At 34.5% G+C, this 26,315-nt stretch overlaps 1 protein-coding gene and 2 long non-coding RNA genes across 4 annotated transcripts in view; 2 read left to right on the top strand and 1 right to left on the bottom strand.

The window, feature by feature from the left end:
• siz (Brefeldin-resistant Arf-GEF family protein schizo) overlaps positions 1 to 26,315 on the bottom strand; it is a 124,557-nt gene that overhangs the window by 67,267 nt on the left and 30,975 nt on the right. The window contains exon 1 of one of the 2 annotated variants that reach the window (XM_075305871.1): positions 14,091 to 14,578. The exons of the other annotated variant lie outside the window; for it this stretch is intronic. Coding sequence (XP_075161986.1) covers positions 14,091 to 14,116 — 26 coding nt within the window. The 5' untranslated portion in view covers positions 14,117 to 14,578. Of the gene's footprint in view, positions 1 to 14,090; positions 14,579 to 26,315 lie in introns of those variants that run through there. 2 annotated transcript variants of the gene reach the window in all.
• On the top strand, positions 15,629 to 17,512 carry LOC142234690 (uncharacterized). Its single transcript, XR_012721683.1, has 3 exons — positions 15,629 to 16,392; positions 16,457 to 16,562; positions 16,628 to 17,512. It is a non-coding gene; the product is annotated as an uncharacterized LOC142234690 (long non-coding RNA).
• On the top strand, positions 18,449 to 25,733 carry LOC142234689 (uncharacterized). The gene is made up of 3 exons (XR_012721682.1): positions 18,449 to 18,676; positions 18,753 to 19,459; positions 25,153 to 25,733. It is a non-coding gene; the product is annotated as an uncharacterized LOC142234689 (long non-coding RNA).

Raw genomic sequence — 26,315 nt, 5'->3', positions numbered from 1 at the left:
AAGTCCCCGGTCTGACACATAGATGACGTCGCTAGTATTAAATGCATATTATTTTTATATAGTACCAACCTTCAAATGATTCGTGTCAAAATTTGTCGTCTGTAAGTCGATTAGTTTGTGAGATAGAGCGTCATTTGTGAAACAACTTTTGTTATTGTGAAAAAAAAAATGGAAAAAAAGGAATTTCGTGTTTGTGAAGGGAAAAAATACGATGGAAGCAAAAACTTGGCTTGATAATGAGTTTCCGGACTCTGCCCAGGGAAATCAACAATAATTGATTGGTATGCAAAATTCAAGCGTGGTGAAATGAGCGCGGAGGGCGGTGAACGCAGTAAACGCCCGAAAGAGGTGGTTACCGACGAAAACATAAAAAAAAATCCACAAAATGATTTTGAATGACCGTAAAATGAAGTTGATCGAGATAGCAGAGGCCTTAAAGATATCAAAGGAACGTTTTGGTCATATCATTCATCAATATTTGGATATGCGGAAGCTCTGTGCAAAATGGGTGCCGCGCGAGCTCACATTTGACCAAAAACAACAACGTGTTGATGATTCTGAGCGGTGTTTGCAGCTGTTAACTCGTAATACACCCGAGTTTTTCCGTCGATATGTGACAATGGATGAAACATGGCTCCATCACTACACTCCTGAGTCCAATCGACAGTCGGCTGAGTGGACAGCGACCGGTAAACCGTCTCCGAAGCGTGGAAAGACTCAAAAGTCCGCTGGCAAAGTAATGGCCTCTGATTTTTGGGATGCGCATGGAATAATTCTTATCGATTATCTTGAGAAGGGAAAAACCATCAACAGTGACTGTTAGATGGCGTTATTGGAGCGTTTGATGGTCGAAATCGCGGCAAAACGGACCCATATGAAGAAGAAAAAAGTGTTGTTCCACCAAGACAACGCACCGTGCCACAAGTCATTGAGAACGATGGCAAAAATTCATGAATTGGGCTTCGAATTGCTTCCCCACCCACCGTATTCACCAGATCTGGCCGCAGCGACTTTTTCTTGTTCTCAGACCTCAAAAGGATGCTCGCAGGGAAAAAATTTGGCTGCAATGAAGAGGTGATCGCCGAAACTGAGGCCTATATTGAGGCAAAACCGAAGGAGTACTACCAAAATGGTATCAAAAAATTGGAAGGTCGTTATAATCGTCGTATCGCTCTTGAAGGGAACTATGTTGAATAATAAAAACGAATTTTGACAAAAAAAATGTGTTTTTCTTTGTTAGACCGGGCACTTATCAGCCAACCTGTTACTCAGACAGTCAACCTGCAATAAAATCCTTGGACTCTGTGTTCCTCAACTCGAAAACGGCCATCGACTGCCGCAACTCTCTCAATGAGATGGCTGAGCAGCACAATATTCACCTAATATGGGTGCCTGGCCATAGGAACATACCGGGGAACTGCGAAGCAAATGAGCTAGCAAGGCTAGGAACTACTTTACATATTCCAGGGGAACTAGAATCTGTTGGTATGCCTCTGGCCACTTGCAGGGGCATATAGCTTTAGATTACTGGCGGACCTGGAAAACGTTAACTTAAGCAGTCTGCTAATGTTTTTGGTACAATCTGGTTGGTTCAACAGAAGAAAATAATCGAGAAGGTTCAGCGGTTAAAACTAGAAGTGCCAATAGGTAATAGGTACTTTTAGTTAATGTTTGTATCACAATGGACTGAATAGTCTAAGTGAGCCTGAATCTTAATCGCCACTTTAACCTATATGTGCCTTTTTCCAAAAAAAATTGTAAAAATTCGATATTTTTTTGAAATTCTAATTTGTGGACTTTACAACTTTTAATCTAAAGCACATAGGTACACATTTTTTTCTTCTAAGATTCGTAGAATTTTGTAGGGAATGCAGTTAAGAAGAATAATTAAAAATAGAAATAGAATTCACTAAAAAACGGAACTTCTAGGTTCAAAATACAGACCCCACCTGCAAAATTTTGCAAACAAATAAATTGTGGGGTCCATATCTTGCGAACAGTTAAAGATAATCGCACACGCACGCGAACTTTTTTGTAGAACTTTATAAGATCTATCCACCAAAGAAAAAATCATCGAAATCGGAAAATATGAGAATGATGAAAATCGAGAGCGTTATTAAACTCTTAACATTCTAGGTGTGACAAAAATTATATGTAAATGAATCCAACTCGTGTTATATGTTTATCGTTCGTCTCATCATATTTAAAGAAGTACGGTCCAATGATACAACCAGCCTATAAACAGCACCTAACTGTGACTTTTTCTGGATGCGTTTGCAATTCGTCTGGGTGATCTTCAAAATTACAAAAATTGAGCTCTAGTTATATTCAGATATAAATGAAAATAAAAAAATAGGTCACTCCTAAATAAATTGATGTGGGGATTGAAAAGTTATTTTTTATGATTTAAGAATAATGTACTTTGGATTGGTTAACGTTAAAAAATATTAGATTCGAAATATTAATGCCTATACTCAACATGTGACAAATAATTTCTATACAAATAATTTCTATACACACACACAATAAAGCTCGACCGAAGTGGGAGTTTTTGGCGGAAGCCGATGTTCGGCAAAAAAGCAATAATCGACCGAAGCCGATGTTCGCTAAAAAAGCAATAATCGGCCTAAGTCGATGCCGAAAATTTTCCCTAAATTTTGTAATAAAAGAAGATTGGAGTATATTTGATTGAACAAAGCATAAAAAACAACAATAAAGGTAATTCAGTCGATGTCTTATAATATTCTTTTAAAACTTAGTATTTTTAGTACACAAAATTAACGACAAAAAAGGAAAAAAACGGAATAACGACAAAAAGGTATCAGTAGAGCGTTCAAATATTTTATTGCCGCTGAATTGAATAATTTTATTGGACATGGAGTCATGTTTTTATATGGAGGACTTCTTTTTTATCTTATGAGTGCTTTGACTGGGAGAAATTATTCGATATGAATTAAACTACTATAAAAGCTTCTGCTTCGGACAATCGGCGTCTTGACGCCGAAGGCCGATTATCGGTTTTTGGCGGATTGACGAAGCCGATTCTTCGGTCCAGCTCTAGTATGGGAGAAGATGCTTCCAAACATTTCATTTTTTTTTTTTTGGACAAAGTGCTTCCAAACTATCTTATGTTCGCATAAACAGGCATCATAATGTTTCGTATCGAATTTCTATATGTGAATCTCTTCTGGTCTATTTCTCAAGCGGTTGGTTACTGGCAGTATACTGAATTACGACATTGTCAAGTGGAAGCAGTGGGATAGGAGGAAGAGGAGAGGAATTGCGTTCTGTCAGAGAGGAAATGTGTTCCGTCAGGACACCGCCAGGCCATATCGATTATTCAAATATTCGAATATTGATAGGTTCTTGCACAGAGTCCGGATTTCGCACTAAGTGTTGCTGTCCATGGCGAACAAATTTGCCATTGAAAAACTTTTCAAGAGAAGCTTGTCAATTTTGTGGCAATAGAAACGATGTCTTGTATTAGATAATGAAATTTAAAATGACAACAAGAAGTCGTAGAAAACCGCGCACAACTCAAAAAAAGGCGTCCAACATGTGATCCGGATGTAGTGTACATTTGGATTATCGAAACGTTTTCGAGTTAGGTTAGGTTAGGTTAGGTTATGTGGCAGCCCGATGTATCAGGCTCACTTAGACTATTCAGTCCATTGTGATACCACAGTGGTGAACTTCTCTCTTATCACTGAGTGCTGCCCGATTCCATGTTAAACTCAATGACAAGGGACCTCCTTTTTATAGCCGAGTCCGAACGGCGTTCCACATTCTAGTGAAACCACTTAGAGAAGCTTTGAAACCCTCAGAAATGTCACCAGCATTACTGAGGTGGGATAATCCACCGCTGAAAAACTTTTTGGTGTTCGGTCGTAGCAGGAATCGAACCCACGACCTTGTGTATGCAAGGCGGGCATGCTAACCATTGCACCACGGTGGCTCCCAACGTTTTCGAGTTGAAACCACGTAAATTTCAACGCGAAAAGGGAACATAGTACCGGCCTTTAGGCAAAATTGTTCACAGTAGTGATTCGAATTTATTGTTCCTTTTGTATATAGGTACTAATTCTTTCAAATCGCTCCTTTGTTCCATTTTGTTCTTCTAATTCGTACCGCTTTTAATATTTGCCATCTACTAAAGACAGGTTTGTTCTTTCGTTCCAATCCATCATACGAACTAAGGCCAGTGTAACCATTTTAGCATTTTTAAGCTAGATTTAGCATTTGTGACGACAATGTGATAATGTTAGCATTTTTGCAGCTAGATTTGGCATTTATTTTTTGTATTTAGCCGCGAAATTTTCACTTAGCTTTTTTCATTTGTTAATTTATCATTTCTGGCCATATTCGATCCATATTTTAGTTTAGTATCCATAGTTAGCTTAGTATAGCAATCGACTCTGAAGTAAATTTAGCAATGTTCGTCTTTCTGTCTGTCTGTGCATTTATCTTTGTGTTGAACTTATAAATCGTAATTTAAGTCAAATCGTCGTCAAATTTAGCACTTTCGAACTTAGGTTCAATCTGCCCAACACTTAGCCCATTTATTAAGCGGTCTTCAATTGATTCTTCAAATGATAATATTTTTATTTCTGGTATCAACTTATCCTATTAATCATGCATGTTCTGGGTCACACCGCATTGTGCACCACACTATACACTTTCTACACACCACACACAAAGTTAGTTGTTCTGAGTCACACGTGTGAACACTTTTTTCGGACTTTTAATCGAAAAATGTGACAGCTGATTTTTTCTGCAAGCCATATTATTTGCAGACAGAATTTATAAACAAAACATATTTTGCCGGTATAAACATAAAAAATTAAAAGTAAGTGCGTAATTCAAAGCCATAAAATGCCAGCCGGATTTTTGTTAGCAGTGAATAATGTAAGGACAAGAGCAATTTATCAAGAACAAATAAGAAGGCCTTTGTTTTGATTTGTTTTTTTCTATCCCTCCTCAATGTTACTCATGAACAAACGATCGCCGTGTCGTTCTCGCTTATCCAGAACATCTCCAAAAATATGCAACACTGTCATCAGCTGTTTAAAAACAATCACAGAAAAGAAGTTAAATGTTGCATTTTTAATATATGAAATGCTCCAATTTGTAATAAATATTTACTGCTGCGATTATTTATGACACTGTACTACTTTGAATTACATGTTTTTTGATAAATTAGTCACAATAAGTTGCTATTGTGAATCACTTTATCAAAATACAATCCGGCAACATCGGCGCGACTTGCACTGATGAGTTGTTCTGGATAGAACACCAGTGCAACGATGTTCTGGATAGCCCATACAAATGTTGCATCCAGTGCTAAAAGAAAACAGCCCTAATATTGAAAACAAATTTTCTATCGTGGCGGCCTTTATTTTGGTTTTGGTCAAACAGTTTTTAACATCCATACATTAAAGGAAATTTAATTATAGTGGGCATAATTAACTATTCTGTTAAGGTTTTTCTCATTTGTATTGCTTAAATATTTACAATAATAGGGCTGTTTTCTTTTAGCACTGGATACCCTAAGCCGTGAAGGACTAAAAGAAAACAGAGTACTCGCTTATCCAGAACATCTCCAAAAATATGCAACACTGTCATCAGCTGTTTAAAAACAATCACAGAAAAGAAGTTAAATGTTGCATTTTTAATATATGAAATGCTCCAATTTGTAATAAATATTTACTGCTGCGATTATTTATGACACTGTACTACTTTGAATTACATGTTTTTTGATAAATTAGTCACAATAAGTTGCTATTGTGAATCACTTTATCAAAATACAATCCGGCAACATCGGCGCGACTTGCACTGATGAGTTGTTCTGGATAGAACACCAGTGCAACGATGTTCTGGATAGCCCATACAAATGTTGCATCCAGTGCTAAAAGAAAACAGCCCTAATATTGAAAACAAATTTTCTATCGTGGCGGCCTCCATGTGCAGAAAGATATTGGCGGCGTTAGTTTTTTTTAATTTGCTCAGTGATTTGTGCACCAAGAACACTTAGCAGAATTGAAGATGCCATATTTTTCATGCAATAAATTTGGTAAAATTCACTTTTCTTAGCCCATTGATTTTGTAAAAGTTATAATTTAATTACCTTACATTTTCAAAAAGACCTTTGATTTGTTTAGGAAAGCGGATAGTATTCACAAAAATCAAAGATAATTTTACTTAAAACTTTTTTGTGTTAACTTTTAAAAATTGTGGCAACATTATACTTTCGAACACACTGAAAATCAGCTGATTAAAACAACCCCAAAATTTATACACCAATCAGAGGAAATTTCGGTTCAAATTTTAGATGGATTTTTAAAATCGTGGTTTCTGCCATATATAAGTGACTTTCCCAATAAAATTTGCAAATATTTATAAAAAACATATTAAAGTTTCAGAATCTGTTATTTATTTGTTATAAAAACTTCTAACTTTGCATACGATGGCTGTACACTAAGCCTACACAAAAGAAATGTTCGTGTACATTTTTCAGGTCTATGACGGTGTATAGTGTTGGCCAGAACACCTTTTAAGTGTGACACCATACGTAACTTGTACATGTGTGTACCAGAACAGACACGAATATTTGATGTAAGGGAAAATAAATCCGTATATGAAAATTAGTTTCAGCGCCACCTATATGTGATATATAATACTCCATAAAAATTGGCATAAATTGGACAAACGGGAAGAGATAGAAAAGCCAAATTTTAACCAAAGATAAACTGAAACGATAGCTTTCGATTGGAACGATAGCTTTCGATTGGATACAGTGGTCACTTTTCACTTTTTTCAGGCCATATATTGAGTTTCCCGAAGATTTCTGGCAAAAGGTTTTAATTCCAATCGAAAGCTATCGTTTCGGTTTATCTTTGGTTAAAATTAAAATTTGGCTTTTCTATCTCTTCCCGTTTGGCCAATTTATTATAAGACATTTTTCAAATATAGGTAGCGCTGAAAAAAAAAATCATATACGGATTTATTTTCCCTTAAGGTGAGTACTATGTTCGTATTTTTCACCAAAACACTAAATTAACAGTACAAAAATCTTTATGAATACGATTATATTTTTATAGTCTTGTGAAATAATGAAAGGAAAATATCTAAGGAATTGATTGTTAACCATTTTATATTTATAGTTAAATTAATTTAAAAAGTAACCGTGAAAACAAGCTGGTTTTCAGCTTGAAAACTGAACATAGCACATACTAATATTTTATTGCATCTATTACACTTTCAAAAATCCAAATTATTTTCAGATTTAGGTCCCACATATACGTATCATCCGATTCTTCAAGAAATGACGTTATTGCCTGATTTGTTATTACAAGATTATCAACATAATAGGTTCAAGTTCTTTAATAGCGTATGTATGTCTCGTCCGATTTTCTTTGCGATTTGCAGCCTACATTGTCCGTCTTATTAAGATCTATGAAAAATTTCACATTTGTTTTCTTTATAACTTTCTCTCAGAGAGAGTCATTGTATCTGATGGTGTCAAACAGCTAACCAAAGTGGAATGGGATATTAAATATGAAAAGGAACTGTAGGAGCGAAAGTGAGAGAACTAGTATCGGTTGTTCCATTTGGTGGATCGTTCATTGGAGCTAGTTCGTTCTGGAATGGCACAAGTCTAATTCAAATGTTTCTGAGATGGTTTTCAAGTAAGGAAATCTAATGTGGGCGGAGCCGACTATATTATACCCTTCAGCACTATGTATACCAACATTTTTGATACCATCTTAACACATTCACATTTGTTAGGAGCTATGTAAAGGTTTATAAAACAACAACTGTCTTTAAGTGTAGACGTGTTTCGCTAGAGCTCGTGAATAATAGTAGATTTGCTAAAATCGGAAGAACATATATATGGGGGTTTGGGTTTAATTCTGAGCCGATTTTGATAAAAATTGGCACACATTGCAAAAATTTTAATTGAACTTTCAGTGCAAAACTTCAAAATTTTTTAAATGAATCTTTGGTCTATGTAGCCATATGAATATATATAGCAGTTATTATGGGTTTAAATATATATGGCAGTTATATCTAACACAAAAATACATCAACAGACAGACAGACGGACATGGCTAAATCGACTCAGAATTTAACTCTAAGCCAATCGGTATACTAAAAGATGGGTCTATACTACTCCTTCCCGGCGTTACATACAAATGCACAAATTTATTATACCCTGTACCACAGTAGTGGTGAAGAACGCAGGTTCGAATCTCACCTGCGGCGACTTTTATAAATATTTTTCTAAAATATTGTTTTTTGTGTGTTTTGTTTTTTATTTTGTTAGGTTAAAGTGGCATCCCGATTTATTATCAGGTTCACTTAGACTATTCAGTCCATTGTGAACCCCATTATCTTATCAGGTTCACTTAGACTATTCAGTCCATTGTGAACCCCATTATCTAAAAGTAACTATTACATATGGACAGTTCTAGTGTTAACCGATGAACCGACTAAATTATTCTCAGATCGTTCCAAAAACATTAGCAGACTGCTTAAGTTAACATTTGTGGCGGCACCCGATTTATTATTTCATTTTTTAAATCTAATTTGTTTTGTGTTTTATGTCAAATTACTTCTTCACTTCAGTTTTACTTTTTCAAATTATTTTTCCAGTTCCGCAAGTAATCTAAAGCTGTATGCTCCTAATATTTGCTTACGCCTTACACAAAATGCAGGACGTTCACGCAAGAGGTGTTTATTCGATTCCTTTTCTTCCGCATCATGACAACTCATGCAGTATTATTCATTATACTTCGCGCCAATAGTTTTTGCAAACTCGCCTATCAGGCAGCGACCCGTTATAGCAGATATCAGGAGTTATATCTGCCGTCTTGAAAATACTAACATATCTTGTCGTATGTTAGTTGTAACCTTTACAATCCTGCCATCGGACATTCGCCATCATAACAGCCTTCTCACGCAGTATGAGCTTGCGTGTAGCCACAGGCATACCAACAGATTCTAGTTCCCCTGGAATACAGTTACTCCAAAAAGTGAGTATCTAAAATAGTTTTTTTTATTAAAATTCTGATATTTTCTTTGTTTCATTACCATATTTTGATTTGTTATGGAATACGATTTATTTTTATGAACATAAAAATTTTAAATGATTTGAAAAATTCTTAATATTAAAGCAAAAACAAAATTTAAGTACAATTTTTGCTCCAAGAAGTGAGTGCTCTCTATCTCTTATTTGTTTTGTTTTGTTCTTGATTGGAAAAAACGGTTCTTTCAGAAAATCAAAATAAAGTAGATTGCAATAATAAGCGTTTTACACGTTATTAGTAAAGTTTTAGTAACACGCATATGTTCAAAACTGACCTTTTAAATACATATAGTCCTAAAGATGCCTTCCTACTATAGCAGAAAGAAAAATAATAATTAATCTACGTGATTCTAAAAAATCTATAAGAGAAATTGAGAAAATAGTTAAAAGGCCTTAGTCGACCATGAAAATGATTATTGACAAGTATAAAAGTACAAAATGTTAACAAACGCGTCAAGATGTGGACGACCAGCTTTACTATCTGAAGCCCAAAAGCGATATATAGTACGTGAAATCAAAAAAAGATTCCAAACTACCAGCTACAAAAACCACGGAAAGTTTCAACATAAAGTTTGAATTCTGGTAATACAGTTCATAATGTACTCTCTAAAGCTGGTTACCATGGTCGCGTGGCCAGAAAAAAACCTTATATAAACAAAGTCAAAGAAGAAACGTCTTGACTATACTAAAACCCATAAAAATGAGTCAATGGAGTTCTGGAATCGCATAGTTTTTACGGACAAAAATAAATCTAATTTATATGGCAATGATGGAAGGTGCAAGGTATGGCGAAAGCCTAACCAAGAATTGAGTGAAAAAAATCTATGTCCCACATTTAGACATGGGGGTTGCTCAGTCTTGGTTTGGGGGTGTATGACGGTTGGCGGGGTCGGGAATTTACATGTGGCCATCAATACTAAGCTGTGGCCCCTCTACAATGTGCTAAAATGGATGGAAACACCTCCCCAATCTCCAGATGTAGGTTAGGTTAGGTTAAATCCAATTGATGTAAATCCAATTGAAAATCTCTGGGAACACTTATAGAGAAAAATTGGAGAACGGGGAATTTGCAATCGAAATGATTGATCCACACGCTCACAAAAAATCGCTTCTGTAACATATACTCCCAAACATATTTTGCTTCAAGCATATACATTTTTGGGTATTGCCCAAACATTTATATGTTTGATCTCTTCCAATATATAATATGTTTGAAAGCATATTGGTCTAAACAATATATGTTGGGGTAGTCTAAGTTCCAAACATTTTGTATTTTTGCATCCAAATTCAATAATGTTGTCTTCCTAAAAACAATATGTTATTATGTGACCATATAATATGTTTGGAAGCATTTTGCACCCAAAAATATTATATGCTTAAAAAAAATTCTCCCAAACAATATTGTGCTCAAAATTTTATTTATTTATTTATATATTTACAATCATAATGAATTATGAAAATAAACAGGTAATATAGGTGCTAACAACATAGGTTTTCGACCTGAATGCTCAAAATTTTGTTTTTGCCTAATTGTATATTCCCTCACATCTTTCTCACTTCCACGAGATTTTTTAGTTCTTAGCACCTTTTTCTGTAATACAAACATTGTATTTAATTTTACCTTTTGCCGGACGGGGATTCGAACAGCGGACCACACAGTTTGTAAGGATCAAAGAAGTAGCTGATCAATTGCCCAAGGAAAAATAAAATGTTAATTTTGTAATAACAAGCAACAACCACCAACTTAATTCAATATCGCTCCCTGTTAAATAGCGCTCAAAGCTACTAAACACATATATGTTTATAGGCTATTTCTAAATTAATATATGTTTGCATCCAAGCATATTATATTTACAAACATTTTATGTCCCAAACATAATATGTTCTAACATATTAACATATATGTCCCAAACATGTTATGCTAGTTTATGAACATTATATGCTTGCACTCAAAAATATTGTGTTTAAAAATTTGTGTTCCAAACATATAATGTTTATAGCCAAACATATGAAAAACAGTCTTTTTCATCCGTGTAGCCTTGCCAACTCATCCGCTTCGCAGTTCCCCGGTATGTTCCTATGGCCAGGCACCCATATTAGGTGAATATTGTACTGCTCAGCCATCTCGTTGAGAGATTTGCGGCAGTCGAGTTAAGAAACACAGTGCAGATTGACTGTCTGAGTATATATTAATGCCAACATTTGTACGAACATTACTTCTCAGCCAATTCACGACCTATCTTATTGCTAATATTTCAGCCTGAAAAACACTACAGTGATTAGGTAATCTTTTCGCTATTCGTAGTTCTAGGTCTTTAGAATATACTCCGAAACCCACTTTTCTATCCAATTTGGAGCCATCAATACATCGTTTATTCCCCGGGAATTAGTTTCAAATTTTTTGTCGAAAAGTGATTTCGCCTGAGTGTAATCCACTACGTTTGGCTCATCTGGCATTATTTTGAGGACCGAACTGTGATCGTGCGTTTATTCCGACCACAGCGATAGCTAATGCAACCGTACATGACACCATGACATTAAAGGACATTAAAGGAATCTGTTCCTGTCTAACTGAATGCGCCTGAGATACACAAGCACGTCATACGCTGAACTTTATCTAAACTTGTCGGCTGATGAAGTGCCGGCCACCAGACCACAACACCATATAACATTACATGTCTAACCACTGCGGTGTACAGCCAATCAACAATTTTCGGTTTTAGTCCCCACTTTTCTTTTTCTTCAATATTCAGCTTAAAGTTCAGCTTCCTACCCAATATAATTCCAAGGTATTTTGTACACTCACCAAAGGGAATTTCAATACTACCTAAGGAGATGGGCTTAACCGTGGAAAGTTAGGGTTCCTTGCAGTACATGACTAGCACTTTGCAGGATTTTCCCCTTGCCCATTTTCCTTCGCCCATTTCTCAGTCATCCGGAGGGCTCTCTGTATAATATCTCCGATTGTGGATGGGAATTTGCCCTTACTTTTAACCTTTCTTTTTATAGGGAAACCATAAGGTTGTTTGTAGCAACATTCCAAAGAAGAGGTTATAGATCTCCTCATTGGGAAGTGCCTATGTTCACATTCCTTTGTATGTTTGTTTATTTGTTTGTCTTAGTGTGGCTGAAATACGACTCTTCGTTAGAAGTTTATTTTGTTGTTTTTATATTTATTTTGTATAAATATATTATTTCCATTCAGAATTGATTAAATTGAAAATTAATTATTCTCGTAATTTGCAAAACCTTCTAAAAGAATTTCAATGGAAGTGAAAAAGTCAAAAGGTTCACGGTCAAATTTCCGAGGGGATGAAGTTTTCACTCTTATTTATATTCATTTTACTGTTGTATTTTTTTTATTATTGATAATGGTATTTGTTTACAAAATGTTGTAATCTACTAAATTTCTTACATAACATTATATCAATATGAATAATTTGTATAGTTTTCAAATATTTAATTAAATTGCTGCAATTGTCGCAGCCTTCGCCATTTAAAATAAAGATTAATTCCGACTATATAATGAATTGTAAATTGCAAATACTGCAAAGTATTTCATGGTCCGTAGCTCCATACTTATTTCCATTGAGCTGTAGAACTTCACATCTCGCTCTAAATATCCACATCATGTTTTCCATAGAGTTTTGATCGTTTATGTATGCAAGTCCTCTAGAAAAGTCCAGTTGTTTATAGAGCCGGTCACTACTTTGCTTTTTTATAATATTATTTTGGATTTTTTTTTAATTTTATTGAGACTGGGAGATCATTTAAAAATTCATTCCATTCTTCATTTATTGGTTGTAGGCCTGGCCACCGAATATTATGGGATGTTACCATGTTCTTCAATTCTTTCGCCCAAAAGAGATTCTGATTGAAGATCATTTCAATACTGTTGTATTGATTTCCTATTTTTTGCGACACTTAATTGCTCAAAACTTAAATTTTCAATCGAAAAGAAATTATTGTGGAAAAATTTCTAATCGGTTTTTTGGGATATCTTCAGATTCCGTTCAAAAGTAATAGGTTTCTTATTACCACAGCATAACATACTAACATGTTTTTCATTTTTATGAATAAGAGAATAAAGAACGCAGGCTCGAATATCACCTGCGGCGATTTTTTTATCTAATATTTTTCTAAAAGATTGTTGTTTTGATATTTATTTTGTATAAATATATTTTTTCCATTCACAATTGTGTAAATTGAAAATTAATTATTCTCGTAATTTGCACAACCTTTTAAGAGAATTTCAATGGAAGTGAAAACGTCTAAAGATTTACGATCAATTTACCACGGAGGTGAAGTTTAAAGTTTTATTTTCATTCATTTTACTGTTTTAATTGCCCGAAACTGAAATTTTCACTTATGTATATATTCTTGTTTGTGGTGAAATTTTTTGTCGATCGAGTCATGTGCGTCGATCTGTTCACGCTTACTTTCGAACGATGCATGGTATCAGCTAGAACCAAGTAGTTGTTATTGGTGTAGGTCGGATAGTATTGCAAAAAGGCCAATCCCCATATTTGTCAATAATACGCCATATGTTGGTAGATTCATAATAAATGTATATGACAGATATATTTGCATCGGAACGTATCAATAGATATTGCATTTGAGCCGAATTAAGAGTATAAGGCAAATTCAAAAACGATCCGACTGAAATTCGAGCTGGAATGGAAACACATGAAGAGATGGACGGAAACACCAAGCTGCCACTATTACCTAGCCCAACTACATTATATGATTTTGAGAAGCTTTAATTAATGATAGCATCATTATAATTCCTTAAATCCGAAAGCTAATCTAAGGTCATATAAAATTCAAGTCGGAAATACTTTACTTGCCCCACCCACCTGCAGCCATTACATACCTATAAAATTTGAGCTTCGTGTTAGGTAAAACAAGTATGAAAAAGCAAGACAACTTTTCATTATATTCTTGTGTAGAATATTATACCGTTATGTTTTCAATGAAGTAGAAGATTTATAGGAAAAATACTCACCAATAGATATCATTTGACGTAAGCATCCTTTAATATTTGAGATATTTGTTTTTATAGTATATGAAAGTTATTCTGGTTTCGTTCTTCTTGAAAAAAACGGACTCACACACACAGCACGGGGAATATAACGAAAGGACGGCAAGCAATTTTTTACAAAAATTGTAAACTTTACATATTAAATCCCTACAATATCGTGGATTGTATCAAACATTTTTATTTTATAACATGGTTAGACATTTTCATTTTAGTTATCCTCCCTTATTACGAAAACATCACTCCGTATACATACACAAATAGCGGATGTCTACTATTAAGACCACTTTACATATTTAGTTGTTAACATATTTCAATTCTTCAAAAATTGTACTCCGGTTATTGCAATTGCAAAACATGTTTGCCATTTCCAGATTATATTTTTTAAAGTTTTATGACACTCGAGTATATAATCAATAGATACACAGTTTTGTTTTTTGGTATTACGAAGAACTATAAAATTATCGTGCTTCCATTGAGAGAACTATCGACTAACTGGCTATGATAGCAAAGGCATACATAAACGTTGAAATTAATGCTGTCATTGTTCTCTGGATAACATATGTATTTCTTCTTGGCCTTTGTTTCACCCAATTCAAAGAGGGTTGCATCGCGAAAAATTGATAATCCTTCTTGCATTAATACAAGCATGTTATCTCAAAATCAAATCAATTGTATTAGTTAAATGTCATGAATCTTAAATATAATAATTCATATCATTTAATTAATATATTTAGAAAATAAACCGATTTCTTTGGTGAACATAACACCACAATATATTATTGCAACCCCTATTAATGGTAAATACTCCTTCTCAAAAGAGATTTTGTTTGGCCGGCAATTCTCACATGAATATTTGTTTACTCTCTTTCTCTATAAATATATATTTCTCTCTGTGTCTGTCGCCGGATTTCATTCGGAGAAAATGGGGTTGCAAAATGAAATGGTGCTGCCAGATGCATTTTCATAATGGTTGCCTGTTGGGTGGAAAATTTGCAGGAACAATTGTATTGAATTCAACATAATGCGATTTACAGACTATAAGTTAAGCCGGACGACAGTGCTCGTGTCGAACATATCTCGTATATTGTGCACATTATAAGTTAAGTCCGAAGGCATAATCGATACTGCTGTATGTTTATGGGATCGATAACACATTTACCGATTATTTGGTAATCGCCTACAAGTCGTATCGATCCGACACACTGTAAGATTCTTTACAAACACCGACATTCCGTCCGGAATAACTGATAATCTGTAAAGCGCATACGTTTGCTATAGGACTTATGTCAAAACATAAATTGTTCAGAGTGGTGCCATATCCGTACAATAGAATTATGTTGTTACTCTTCCGAATTTTGTACCCACCACCATAGAATGGGGAGTATAATAACTTTGCCATAAAGTATATGTATACAAATACACATAAATATTCGTGGTCCTAGTGAAATTCGACTAGAGTCCGCAAGTTATTGCAAATGGACATAACGGAGTATATATAGATCAACACCAACCAGATCCAACCATAAAACAAGTTCCTTTGGCAAAAAAATTAAGTAACTCCGCAAGGCCGCTAATAGAATAGAGGGCCCTCAAATAAAACAATTTTGCATTTCGCATATACGTATAAGAGAGTGTGAGACTACATTTGTCAGTTATCAGATAGAGAAATTGCAAGTTTTTGCTAGAGTGTTTGATAGCAACAAAACACAAGTAAAATGTACATGTTCCGCAATTATACTGGAAGCTAAAAAAACTGAATACGTTTAATGTTTTAGAAGCTCAAATTTTGAATATACAAATATTTACTGGATTGTATTCGCGTACTTTTCAGCAATTTTAAAAGTGCATTTTACTCTCTTGCTAGTTTTTACTGGGTAATTATTGCTAGAAAAGTACGCGAATCCTATTGTTGGTGCAATCGACGCATCCCAATAAACACAAGATGAGCGTTTTTCAAATGCAACAACTTTTCAGTTTGAGGGTAAATATAATTTTCAACATAAATTCAACTTGACTTGAAATAGCTCATCTTCAATACATCTTCAAATTGTTTGCGAATTACTTCCAATTTGCCAAAATGTTGACGAAATCTTTGAAAAGGTGTTGAAGATAATATAAGAAAACTTTGACAAAACACTACCCTAAAATGCAACGAAAAAACCATGTGGTTTTCAATACTTATTTGTGCAACGAAGTTCGTGGTCAATTGCAAGAAATAAAAAAATGGAAAATTTTAGACAAATAACCAAATAGTTTATAAAAATAGGTAAGTGAAAATAATAAATGAAATAAAACTTTATGAAAGTCACTAAATGTATATCTCTTTGCAGAAAACTAAAATTATGGATTCTACGTTCTTGAAAACATTAAAACGCTGACCGATGAAAAAATGGTGGACAATTAACTGGAACTGCTTCAAATAGTTTATAATAATTGGTACGTCAATATGAAAAATTAAATCAACACTTTAGAGAAGTCACTAAATTTAAATCTCTTTGCAGAAAACTAAAATCTTGGGATCAGAGAATGAAGCCGACCCATTTTTGTCGGCGGCGGCGGACACTACATTTTTGCTTCCGGCGGCGGCGGCTTGACGGCTGAGCCGATATAAATTTGTTCATTCGGCGGCGGACATTATCCATTATAAAATCAATTTGAAGTTAATCGAATGGTAATGAGATTAGTTGTACAACCTATCTTACAAACAAATTTACTTTTCGTTCAAATTTTCTGAGCTAAATTTTTGCTAAATTATTATAGCAGATTAAATATGATTGGTTGGCCAAGGTCGATGATATGAGACTATATAATAAGAGACCTGCAAAAAGTGTGAGTCATAACTTTTTATGGATTATTCTAACAACAACGCGAATATAGTAGTAACCATATTCCAATAGTATCTCCAACTGCAAAAAGTAGAAACTATTTTTTCCAATGGACTAATCACTAAATTTAAATCGAATATATCTTTATCTGTTGCATTTTTATTTGCATTTCCAATGCGATACTTAATGCCTCGGCATCGTTTAGTATTATATCAAAAATTCATTTTTTTATTTATATAGTCCAGTGCAGAGAATGAAGCCGACCCATTTTTGTCGGCGGCGGCGGACACTAAAGTTTTGCCTCCGGCGGCGGCGGCTTGACGGCTGAGCCGATATAAATTTGTTCACTCGACGGCGGACAATTATCCATTATAAAATCAATTTGAAGTTAATCGAATGGTAATGAGATTAGTTGTACAACCTATCTTACAAACAAATTTACTTTTCGTTCAAATTTTCTGAGCTAAATTTTTGCTAAATTATTATATCAGATTGAATATGATTGGTTGTGTTCAAAATTTTGGAAAAAATACAATTTAATAAAAATTTTTCTGATTTAAATCGATATTTTTGATTACTTGGCGGCTAAATTTGAGTCGAGATGAGTCGACATATTCGGCGGCGTCGACTGGCAAAAAATGGTCTGCGGCGACTGAAATCGGCGGCGCGACTCGGCGGCTTCATTCTCTGCTTTGGATGCTACATTCTTGCAAACATTAAGAAGCTGACCAATGAAAAATGAGTGGCTTATCGACAAGAAAAAGTTTCCAGAAACATTACAAGTGCAACCAATTAAAATGGTTAAAAACAACAAATTGTTGAAATCAACAACTTCTGGATGAAAATGTGCATCACATCGTCAGTTTAATTCATATGCTATTATCAGTTTAAAATGGATATTTTGTGAATTCCTTCTGCTGGAAATCAATTCTAACACGCGGTCCAGTACGTTCCTAATTTCAAATTGCCCGCATGTTAATAAATTGTAATGCTGTTTTATGACACCAAAGGGAAGGAAATCGAATTATCAATGCAAAAGTGTTTACTAATAATGTTTAAGATATTTAAAGTTTTGTTGTTTGTTTGTTTTTTTTTTCTTATTTGTTGATATGTTTAATAAGATTATTATTTATCAATTGGTATTGTAGTGTATTATGTAGTGTAGTGTATTATTATATATTTTATTTTGATAAAAATGAATAAATTATACAAAATTCATAGAATTTTGGCTTTGACTTTCAATTTGAAGTGGGGATATCATTCATACAAATTTAGGTTGAAAAGTATTTATAACGATGTTAATTTTGAATTTGACTCGCATCGAAAATTGTTTGACAAATTATTGAGTAGCGATGCATTTCAATTTGAGGATAACACTTGAGATATTATTGCTAATGTGTTGAATTTCACTGTTGAGGGTAATGTCTGTTTTTTGTTGAGAACGCGATTTTCTCAACAATTTCTCAACTTGAATATTACCCTAATCCCTTGAAAAAATGTTTGAAAAATTGTTGAAATTTAGCATTTTTCAAACGTTTGTGTTTATTGGGGTCAGTTTTGAGAAATGTCAACATCGATATGTCAAACGCCAAAGCCGTCAAAGCATCACTTTTAAACGAATTTAATACGAGACAAGCCGGGAAAATGGAAAAAATGGTTAAACGTATTTTGTGTTGTTTGGGAATATATTTTCCAAAATTTCTTTTATTACGGAGATTATATTTGGTAAGTATTGTATTTGCCATTAAAGAAATTTGCCATTCCTTTTATAGTCCTTTTGTTTTGTTGTTTTTGAATTTAGCTGAAACCATGCATTAACTAAATTACAAGTGTAGCTTAACCAACAGAGGAAAAGAATGTTTGTCAAATTTATTTGGGCAAAGCCCTATAGACCGCAAGATGGTTGGATGGACGCACGTTTCGGAATTACCAAATCCCTCATCAGCACGAAGATGTTACTTGCAGCAAAACTATGAACCAATTATCAGAATAAATTCAGGCAGTTCACTAAACCCAAAGTGAACCTTCAGAAAAAAGATTTATGATAGACGGCTTTAATTAATTTGTACAAACATATCTCTTTTCCTTTTGTTTTTATAATTTTTAGATTGGGAAAATACTATTATACATTGATATATGGGAGCAACTGTCGTGCAATGGTTTATGCCCGCTTTGCATAAAAACGGTTATGGATTCAATCCTATTTTAGACCACCACCATAAAGTTTTGTAACGGTGGATTACTCCCTCTGTAATGCTGGTGACATTTCGAAGTGTTTCAAAGCTACTCTAAAATTTTCATCGCAATAGGAAATGATGTTCAATCTTGGCTATAAAAAGGAGATTCAGTGTCTTTGAGCTAAACACGGACTCGGGCAGCACTCAATGACAAGAGAGAAGTTCAACACTGCGGTATCATAATGGACTAAATAGTCAAAGTAAGCCTGAAATAACTGGCTGCCACTAGCTTACTTAAACTGGACCACAATCGACAAAGTGCACCTTAAATGTGAGTATTAAAATCAGGATAACATTACAACCTTGCTATTTTAGCGAAATAACGCCAACTAAATACGGTCTTAAGAGAATAATGTATGTTTTTGGTATGAATCAATTTGATTTTTTGCAAAAAGCACATATTTTATTGGTCAACTTTGTTGACATCGTTTAATACAATTCCTATATATAACAAGTATATACGACCGTAAGTTCGGCCAGGCCGAATCTTATGTACCCTCCACCATGGATTGCATAGAAACTTTTACTAAAAACTGTCATCCACAATCGAATTACTTGGGTTGGGGTAACACTTGCCGATGGCAAGGTATCTTAAACAATCCTTAACACCGTCTTCTAAATTGTAAGTTAGTCCATACGGGGGATATATTAAACAAACAAAAAAGGCCGATTAAATACGTATATAATTCATTTCGACAACATTGTCTATAGAAATAATATGTTGACATAATTTTCTATAGAAATAAAATGTTGACTAAATTTTCTATAGAAATAATTTTTTGAAAAAATTTTCAATAGAAATAAAATTTTGACAAATTTTTCTATAGAAATAAAATTTTGACAAAATTTTCTATAGAAATAAAATTTTGACAAAATTATCTATAGAAATAGACTGCAAGATGGTTGGATGGACTGCAAGATGGTTGGATGGACGCACGTTTCGGAATTACCACATTCCTCATCAGCATCCTCTACATGCAGCAAAACTATAAACCAATTATCAGAATAAATTCAGGCAGTTCACTAAACCAAAAGTAAACCACACTTGAACCTTCCGAAAAAAAGGTTTTACATGATAGCAGGCTTATGCCGAAATAAATTCGTGCAAACATATCTCTTTTCCTTTGCCACCGTCAAATCATCGATTTGAGTGCAGTTGCTTTGGTTTATTTTGAGCGTGCTTCCTCTCTTTTTCATTCGTTTTGTTTTGTTATTGTTGGTTTTTTTCTTTTAATCATTGTTGTTGTTTTTTTTATTTCAGCTTAAAACCATGCATTGACTAAACTACAAGTGTAGCTTAACCAACAAAGGAAAAGAATGTTTTTCAAAATTATTTGGGCAAAGCCCTATAGACTGCAAGATGGTTGGATGGACGCACGTTTCGGAATTACCACATTCCTCATCAGCATCCTCTCCTTGCAGCAAAACTATCAACCAATTATCAGAATAAATTCAGGCAGTTCACTAAACCCAAAAGTAAACCACACGAGGAGTGGCTATATATTTAAAATCTAATATCCCATGCAAGTTAATATTTAAATCTGATAATAACGAGAAGGTTGAATCAATATTTATTGAAGCTACAATAAACACACACAAATTACTTCTCGGCTGTGTATATCGTCCAAATAAATTGGTTCCATACGACTCTCTCTTAAGCACATTATTGAATATATCTATGAGCTACGATGACATTATTATTGGCGGCGAGTTCAATTCAAATATTATTCACGAAGATTCACTTATGGACTCCTTCAACTCAATTGGACTTCTAATTGTAAACAAAACAACTCCTACACATTTTACTTCGAATACAAATAGTCTCTTGGATATTTTTCTCGTTAACAACAAAGAGAATGTGTTACTATATGTGCCATGTTTTTCAAAACACGATTTAATATTCATGACATATAATGTTCCGATCCCTGAGAATCCGACCAAATATTTTAATTTTAATAAGATAAACTATGAAATTCTTAGTAGAGAGTTCATGAACGTGAATTGGCACCAAATTTTTAGTATGACATCTGTTGACGAAAAACTTGAATTTTTAAATATAAATTTGCAACACATTCAGCAACTTTCTGACCCACAACAAGTTACTCGTGGAAAGCAAACTCAAAACTCCTGGTTTAATCCTACTATAAAGAAATTGATTAATAAACGTGATAACGCTGAATTTATTCTGATAATTGGTTGATAGTTTTGCTGCAAGTAGAGGATGCTGATGAGGAATGTGGTAATTACGAAACGTGCGTCCATCCAACCATCTTGCAGTCTATAGGGCTTTGCCAAAATAATTTTGACAAACATTCTTTTCCTCTGTTGGTTAAGCTACACTTGTAGTTTAGTCAATGCATGGTTTTAAGCTGAAATAAAAAAAAACAACAACAATGATTAAAAGAAAAAAACCAACAATAACAAAACAAAACGAATGAAAAAAAGAGGAAGCACGTTCAAAATAAACCCAACCAACTGCACTCAAATCGATAATTTGACGGTGGCAAAGGAAAAGAGATATGTTTGTACGAATTTATTTCGGCATAAGCTTGCTATCATGTAAATCCTTTTTTCGGATGGTTCAAGTGTGGTTTACTTTTGGGTTTAGTGAACTGCCTGAATTTATTCTGATAATTGGTTGATAGTTTTGCTGCAAGTAGAGGATGCTGATGAGAAATATGGTAATTCCGAAACGTGCGTCCATCCAACCATCTTGCAGTCTACAGGGCTTTGCCCAAATAATTTTGACAAACATTATTTTCCTCCGTTGGTTAAGCTACACTTGTAGTTTAGTCAATGCATGGTTTTAAGCTGAAATCAAAAAAACAACAACAATGATTAAAGGAAAAAACCAACAATATCAAAACAAAACGAAATAAAATTTTGACAAATTTTTCTATAGAAATAAAATTTTGACAAAATTTTCTACGGAAATAAAATGTTGACAAAACTTTCTATAGTAATACAATTTTGACAAAATTTTCTATAGAAATGAAATTTTACTACACCATTGTATATATACCATTGTTGAAGTTTATATTTTATTACAATTTTGTGTGATGCAGGATTTTAAGTATATTTATTGACTTTTGTATCACTTTGTACGATGATAAATGAAATGAAATGAAAAATGAAATTTTGGTAGATTAGTTTTGGCTATATGGACCAATTTTTGTGTGATTGGCCATTGGCTATATATAACTATAGACAGATATGGACCAATTTTTGCATGGATGTTAGCGGCCATATACTAGCGCAATGTACCAAATATCAACCGAATCGGATAAATTTTGTTCCTCCAGGAGGTTCCGGAGGTAAAATCTGGGGTTGGATTTATGTGGAGGCTATATATAATTATGTACCGATATGGACCAATTTTTGCACGGTTGTTAGATACCATATACTAACACCACGTACCAAATTTCAACCGCATCGGATGAATTTTGCTCCTCTAAGAGGCTCCGCAGGTCAAATGTGGGGATCGGTTTATATGGGGGCTATATATAATTATGGACCTAACAGGTTGGCTGATGAGTCCCCGGTCTAAAAAGAAAAACACGTTTTTTGTCAAAATTCGTTTTTATTATTCAACATTCACTTCAAGAGCGATACAACGATTATAACGACCTTCCAATTTTTTGATACCATTTTAGTAGTACTCCTTCGGTTTTGCCTCAAATAGGCCTCAGTTTCGGCGATCACCTCTTCATTGCAGCCAATTTTTTTTCCCTGCGAGCATCCTTTTGAGGTCTGAGAACAAGAAAAAGTCGCTGGGGGCCAGATCTGGAGAATACGGTGGGTGGGGAAGCAATTCGAAGCCCAATTCATGAATTTTTGCCATCGTTCTCAATGACTTGTGGCACGGTGCGTTGTCTTGGTGGAACAACACTTTCTTCTTCTTCGTATGGGGCCGTTTTGCCGCGATTTAGACCTTCAAATGCTCCAATAACGCCATATAATAGTCACTGTTGATGGTTTTTCCCTTCTGAAGATAATCGATAAAAATTATTCCATGCGCATCCCAAAAAACAGAGGCCATTACTTTGCCAGCGGACTTTTGAGTCTTTCCACGCTTCGGAGACGGTTCACCGGTCGCTGTCCACTCAGCCGACTGTCGATTGGACTCAGGAGTGTAGTGATGGAGCTATGTTTCATCCATTGTCACATATCGACGGAAAAGTCGGGTGTATTACGAGTTAACAGCTGCAAACACCGCTCAGAATCATCAACACGTTGTTGTTTTTTATCAAATGTGAGCTCGCGCGGAACCCAATTTGCACAGAGCTTCCGCACAGATGAATGATATGACCAACACGTTCCTTTGATATCTTTAAGGCCTCTGCTATCTCGATCAACTTAATTTTACGGTCATTCAAAATAATTTTGTGGACTTTTTTGATGTTTTCGTCGGTAACCACCTCTTTCGGGCGTCCACTACGTTCACCGTCCTCCGTGCTCATTTCACCACGCTTGAATTTTGCATACTAAACAATTATTGTTGATTTCCCTGGGGCAGAGTCCGGAAACTCATTATCAAGCCAAGTTTTTGCTTCCACCGTATTTTTCCCCTTCAGAAAACAGTATTTTATCAAAACACGAAATTCCTTTTTTTCCATTTTTTCACAATAACAAAAGTTGCTTCACAAAAGACGCTCTATCTCACAAACTAATTGACTTACAGACGTCAAATTTTGACACATTTGAAGGTTGGTACTATATAAAAATAATATGCATTTAATACTAGCGAAACCATCTATGTGTCAGACCGGGGACTTATCAGCCAACCTGTTATATGGACCAATTTTTGCTTGGTTGATAGACCCTATACTGACACCAAGTACCAAAGTTCAACTGGATTGGACGAATTTTGCTCCTCTAAGAGGCTCCGGAGGTCAAATCTGGGGATCGGTTTATATGAGGGCTATATGTAATTATGGACCGATATGGACCAATTTTTGCATGGTTGTTATAGACCATATACTAACACTAAATACCAAATTTCAACTGGATCGGATGAATTTTGCTCCTCCAAGAAGCTCCGGAGGTCAAATCTGGGGATCGGTTTATATGAGGCCAAATATATAATTATGGACCGATATGGACCAATTTTTGCATGGTTGTTATAGACCATATACTAACACCACATACCAAATTTCAACTGGATCGGATGAATTTTGCTCCTCCAAGAGGCTCTGCAAGCCAAATCAGGAGATCGGTTTATATGGGGGCTATACGTAAAAGTGGTCCGATATGGCCCATTTGCAATACCATCCGACCTACATCAATAACAACTACTTATGCCAAGTTTCAAGTCGATAGCTTGTTTCGTTCGGAAGTTAGCGTGATTTCAACAGACGGACGGACGGACATGCTCAGATAGACTCAGAATTTCACCACGACCCAGAATATATATACTTTATGGGGTCTTAGAGCAATATTTCAATGTGTTACAAACGGAGTGGAGGGTATAAAAATAGTTTACAAAATAAAATGTTTGTCATGTGCATTTGATGAGAGGTAATTTTTTATATATTTTCATCTCTTGAAATCGAAAATAACGTCCGGTTTCTCTTTATGCTCGTAAAGATGATACTCTAACGTAAGAATTAAGACCAACTAGAAGAAAAATTACATTTTTTTGAAAATGTGCCCTTTATTCATTGATATATTTTGAACCACTTAACTTATCACAGATCCACATTTGTTCATCTCAATACCTTGCATTTAAGTACCAATAAGATATAATCGTACTCGAGAAATGATTTGTCTAATGAAAAAAGGACGAAAACTAAAAATATAAGGATATCTCAGAAACTTTTTCATTAAAAAAAAATTAAACTCTATTTTCGAATTCAGGAGATGAAAATACATAATAAGCAGCCTCTCATCAAATGTAAATTTTAGTGCAAACTTGTCTAATTACTAATAGCCTTTTTTACGTTTTCTTTTTACTTTTCATTACAGATTGTCTTAACTTTGTTATGTGTTATCCGCGTGTATAAGGCCAAAGAAGGAAAACAAACGAAAATAAATCCTGGACAACACTCCAAATCAACTTCGAATACTTCGTTGGAATTCAGTTTATTTCACACATTTAATAAACGTTTAAGTTATAGTATTAGATGATTTACGGGTTTCATTTGAACCTATCGTTAAAAACCTAACCTAACCTATTTCAACTACCGCAGTTTGCTACACCCAAAGAAATTTGTTAGTAGGGACAGCAGAAAAGTCTGCTAAAACAGCAGAAAGTGTGCTGAAAAAGGGACAGCAGTCACTGTTTGCTGAAATAGCAAACATTTCCTTCTTTTTTTTAAGCTCGACTACACTAAATCATGTTTTATTTTGGCTGAAACAAATAAAAATATCAACTTAGGAGCTATCCTAACATAATTAAAACAATATTTTATGAAAATCTATACTAATTGATTAAAAATCTGAATATTTATCGATTTGAGGCATAACAGCAAACAAAATGTTTGCTGATCGTATTTATGAGCTTGTAAGTATGTTACAGTGCAAAAATATACCAAAAATTACTTTTGGTTCTTAAATATGCTTTGGGGAAAAATTTATAACTTAAAAATTTATTGCTCATTAGGCCCTGAAGTACAAAAATATAACAGCAGACATCGACTGCTGTTATTTGCAGACTTTTTTCTATGAGTGTACTTCAGCAGCGATGTTTGTCAAAAACTTTTAGCAAACACGTTTGCTGATTCAGCAGCATTTGTTTGCTATTTTAGCTGTAAAAAATGTTTCCTGTTTCAACTAACGAATGTTTGCTGAACCCACCACATGCTACTGCTGTCCCTCTTTCAGCAAACAAAAACTGCTGTTTTAGCAAACATTTTTGCTATTATGAGTAACAAAATTTTTAGGTTGTCAAATGATTCGTGTCAAAATTTGACGTCTGTAAGTCAATTAGTTTATGAGATAAAGCGTCTTTTGTGAAGCAACTTTTGTTATTGTGAAAAAAAGGAATTTCGTGTTTTGATAAAATACTGTTTTCTGAAGGGGAAAAATACGGTGGAAGCAACAACTTAGCTTGATAATGAGTTTCCGGACCCCAGGGAAATCAACAATAATTGTTTAGTATGCAAAATTCAATCGTGGTGAAATGAGCA

Source organism: Haematobia irritans, chromosome 4, assembly GCF_050003625.1.
Source record: "Haematobia irritans isolate KBUSLIRL chromosome 4, ASM5000362v1, whole genome shotgun sequence".
NCBI lineage: Eukaryota > Metazoa > Arthropoda > Insecta > Diptera > Muscidae > Haematobia > Haematobia irritans.
This window is presented reverse-complemented; position numbering and strand designations above follow the sequence as displayed.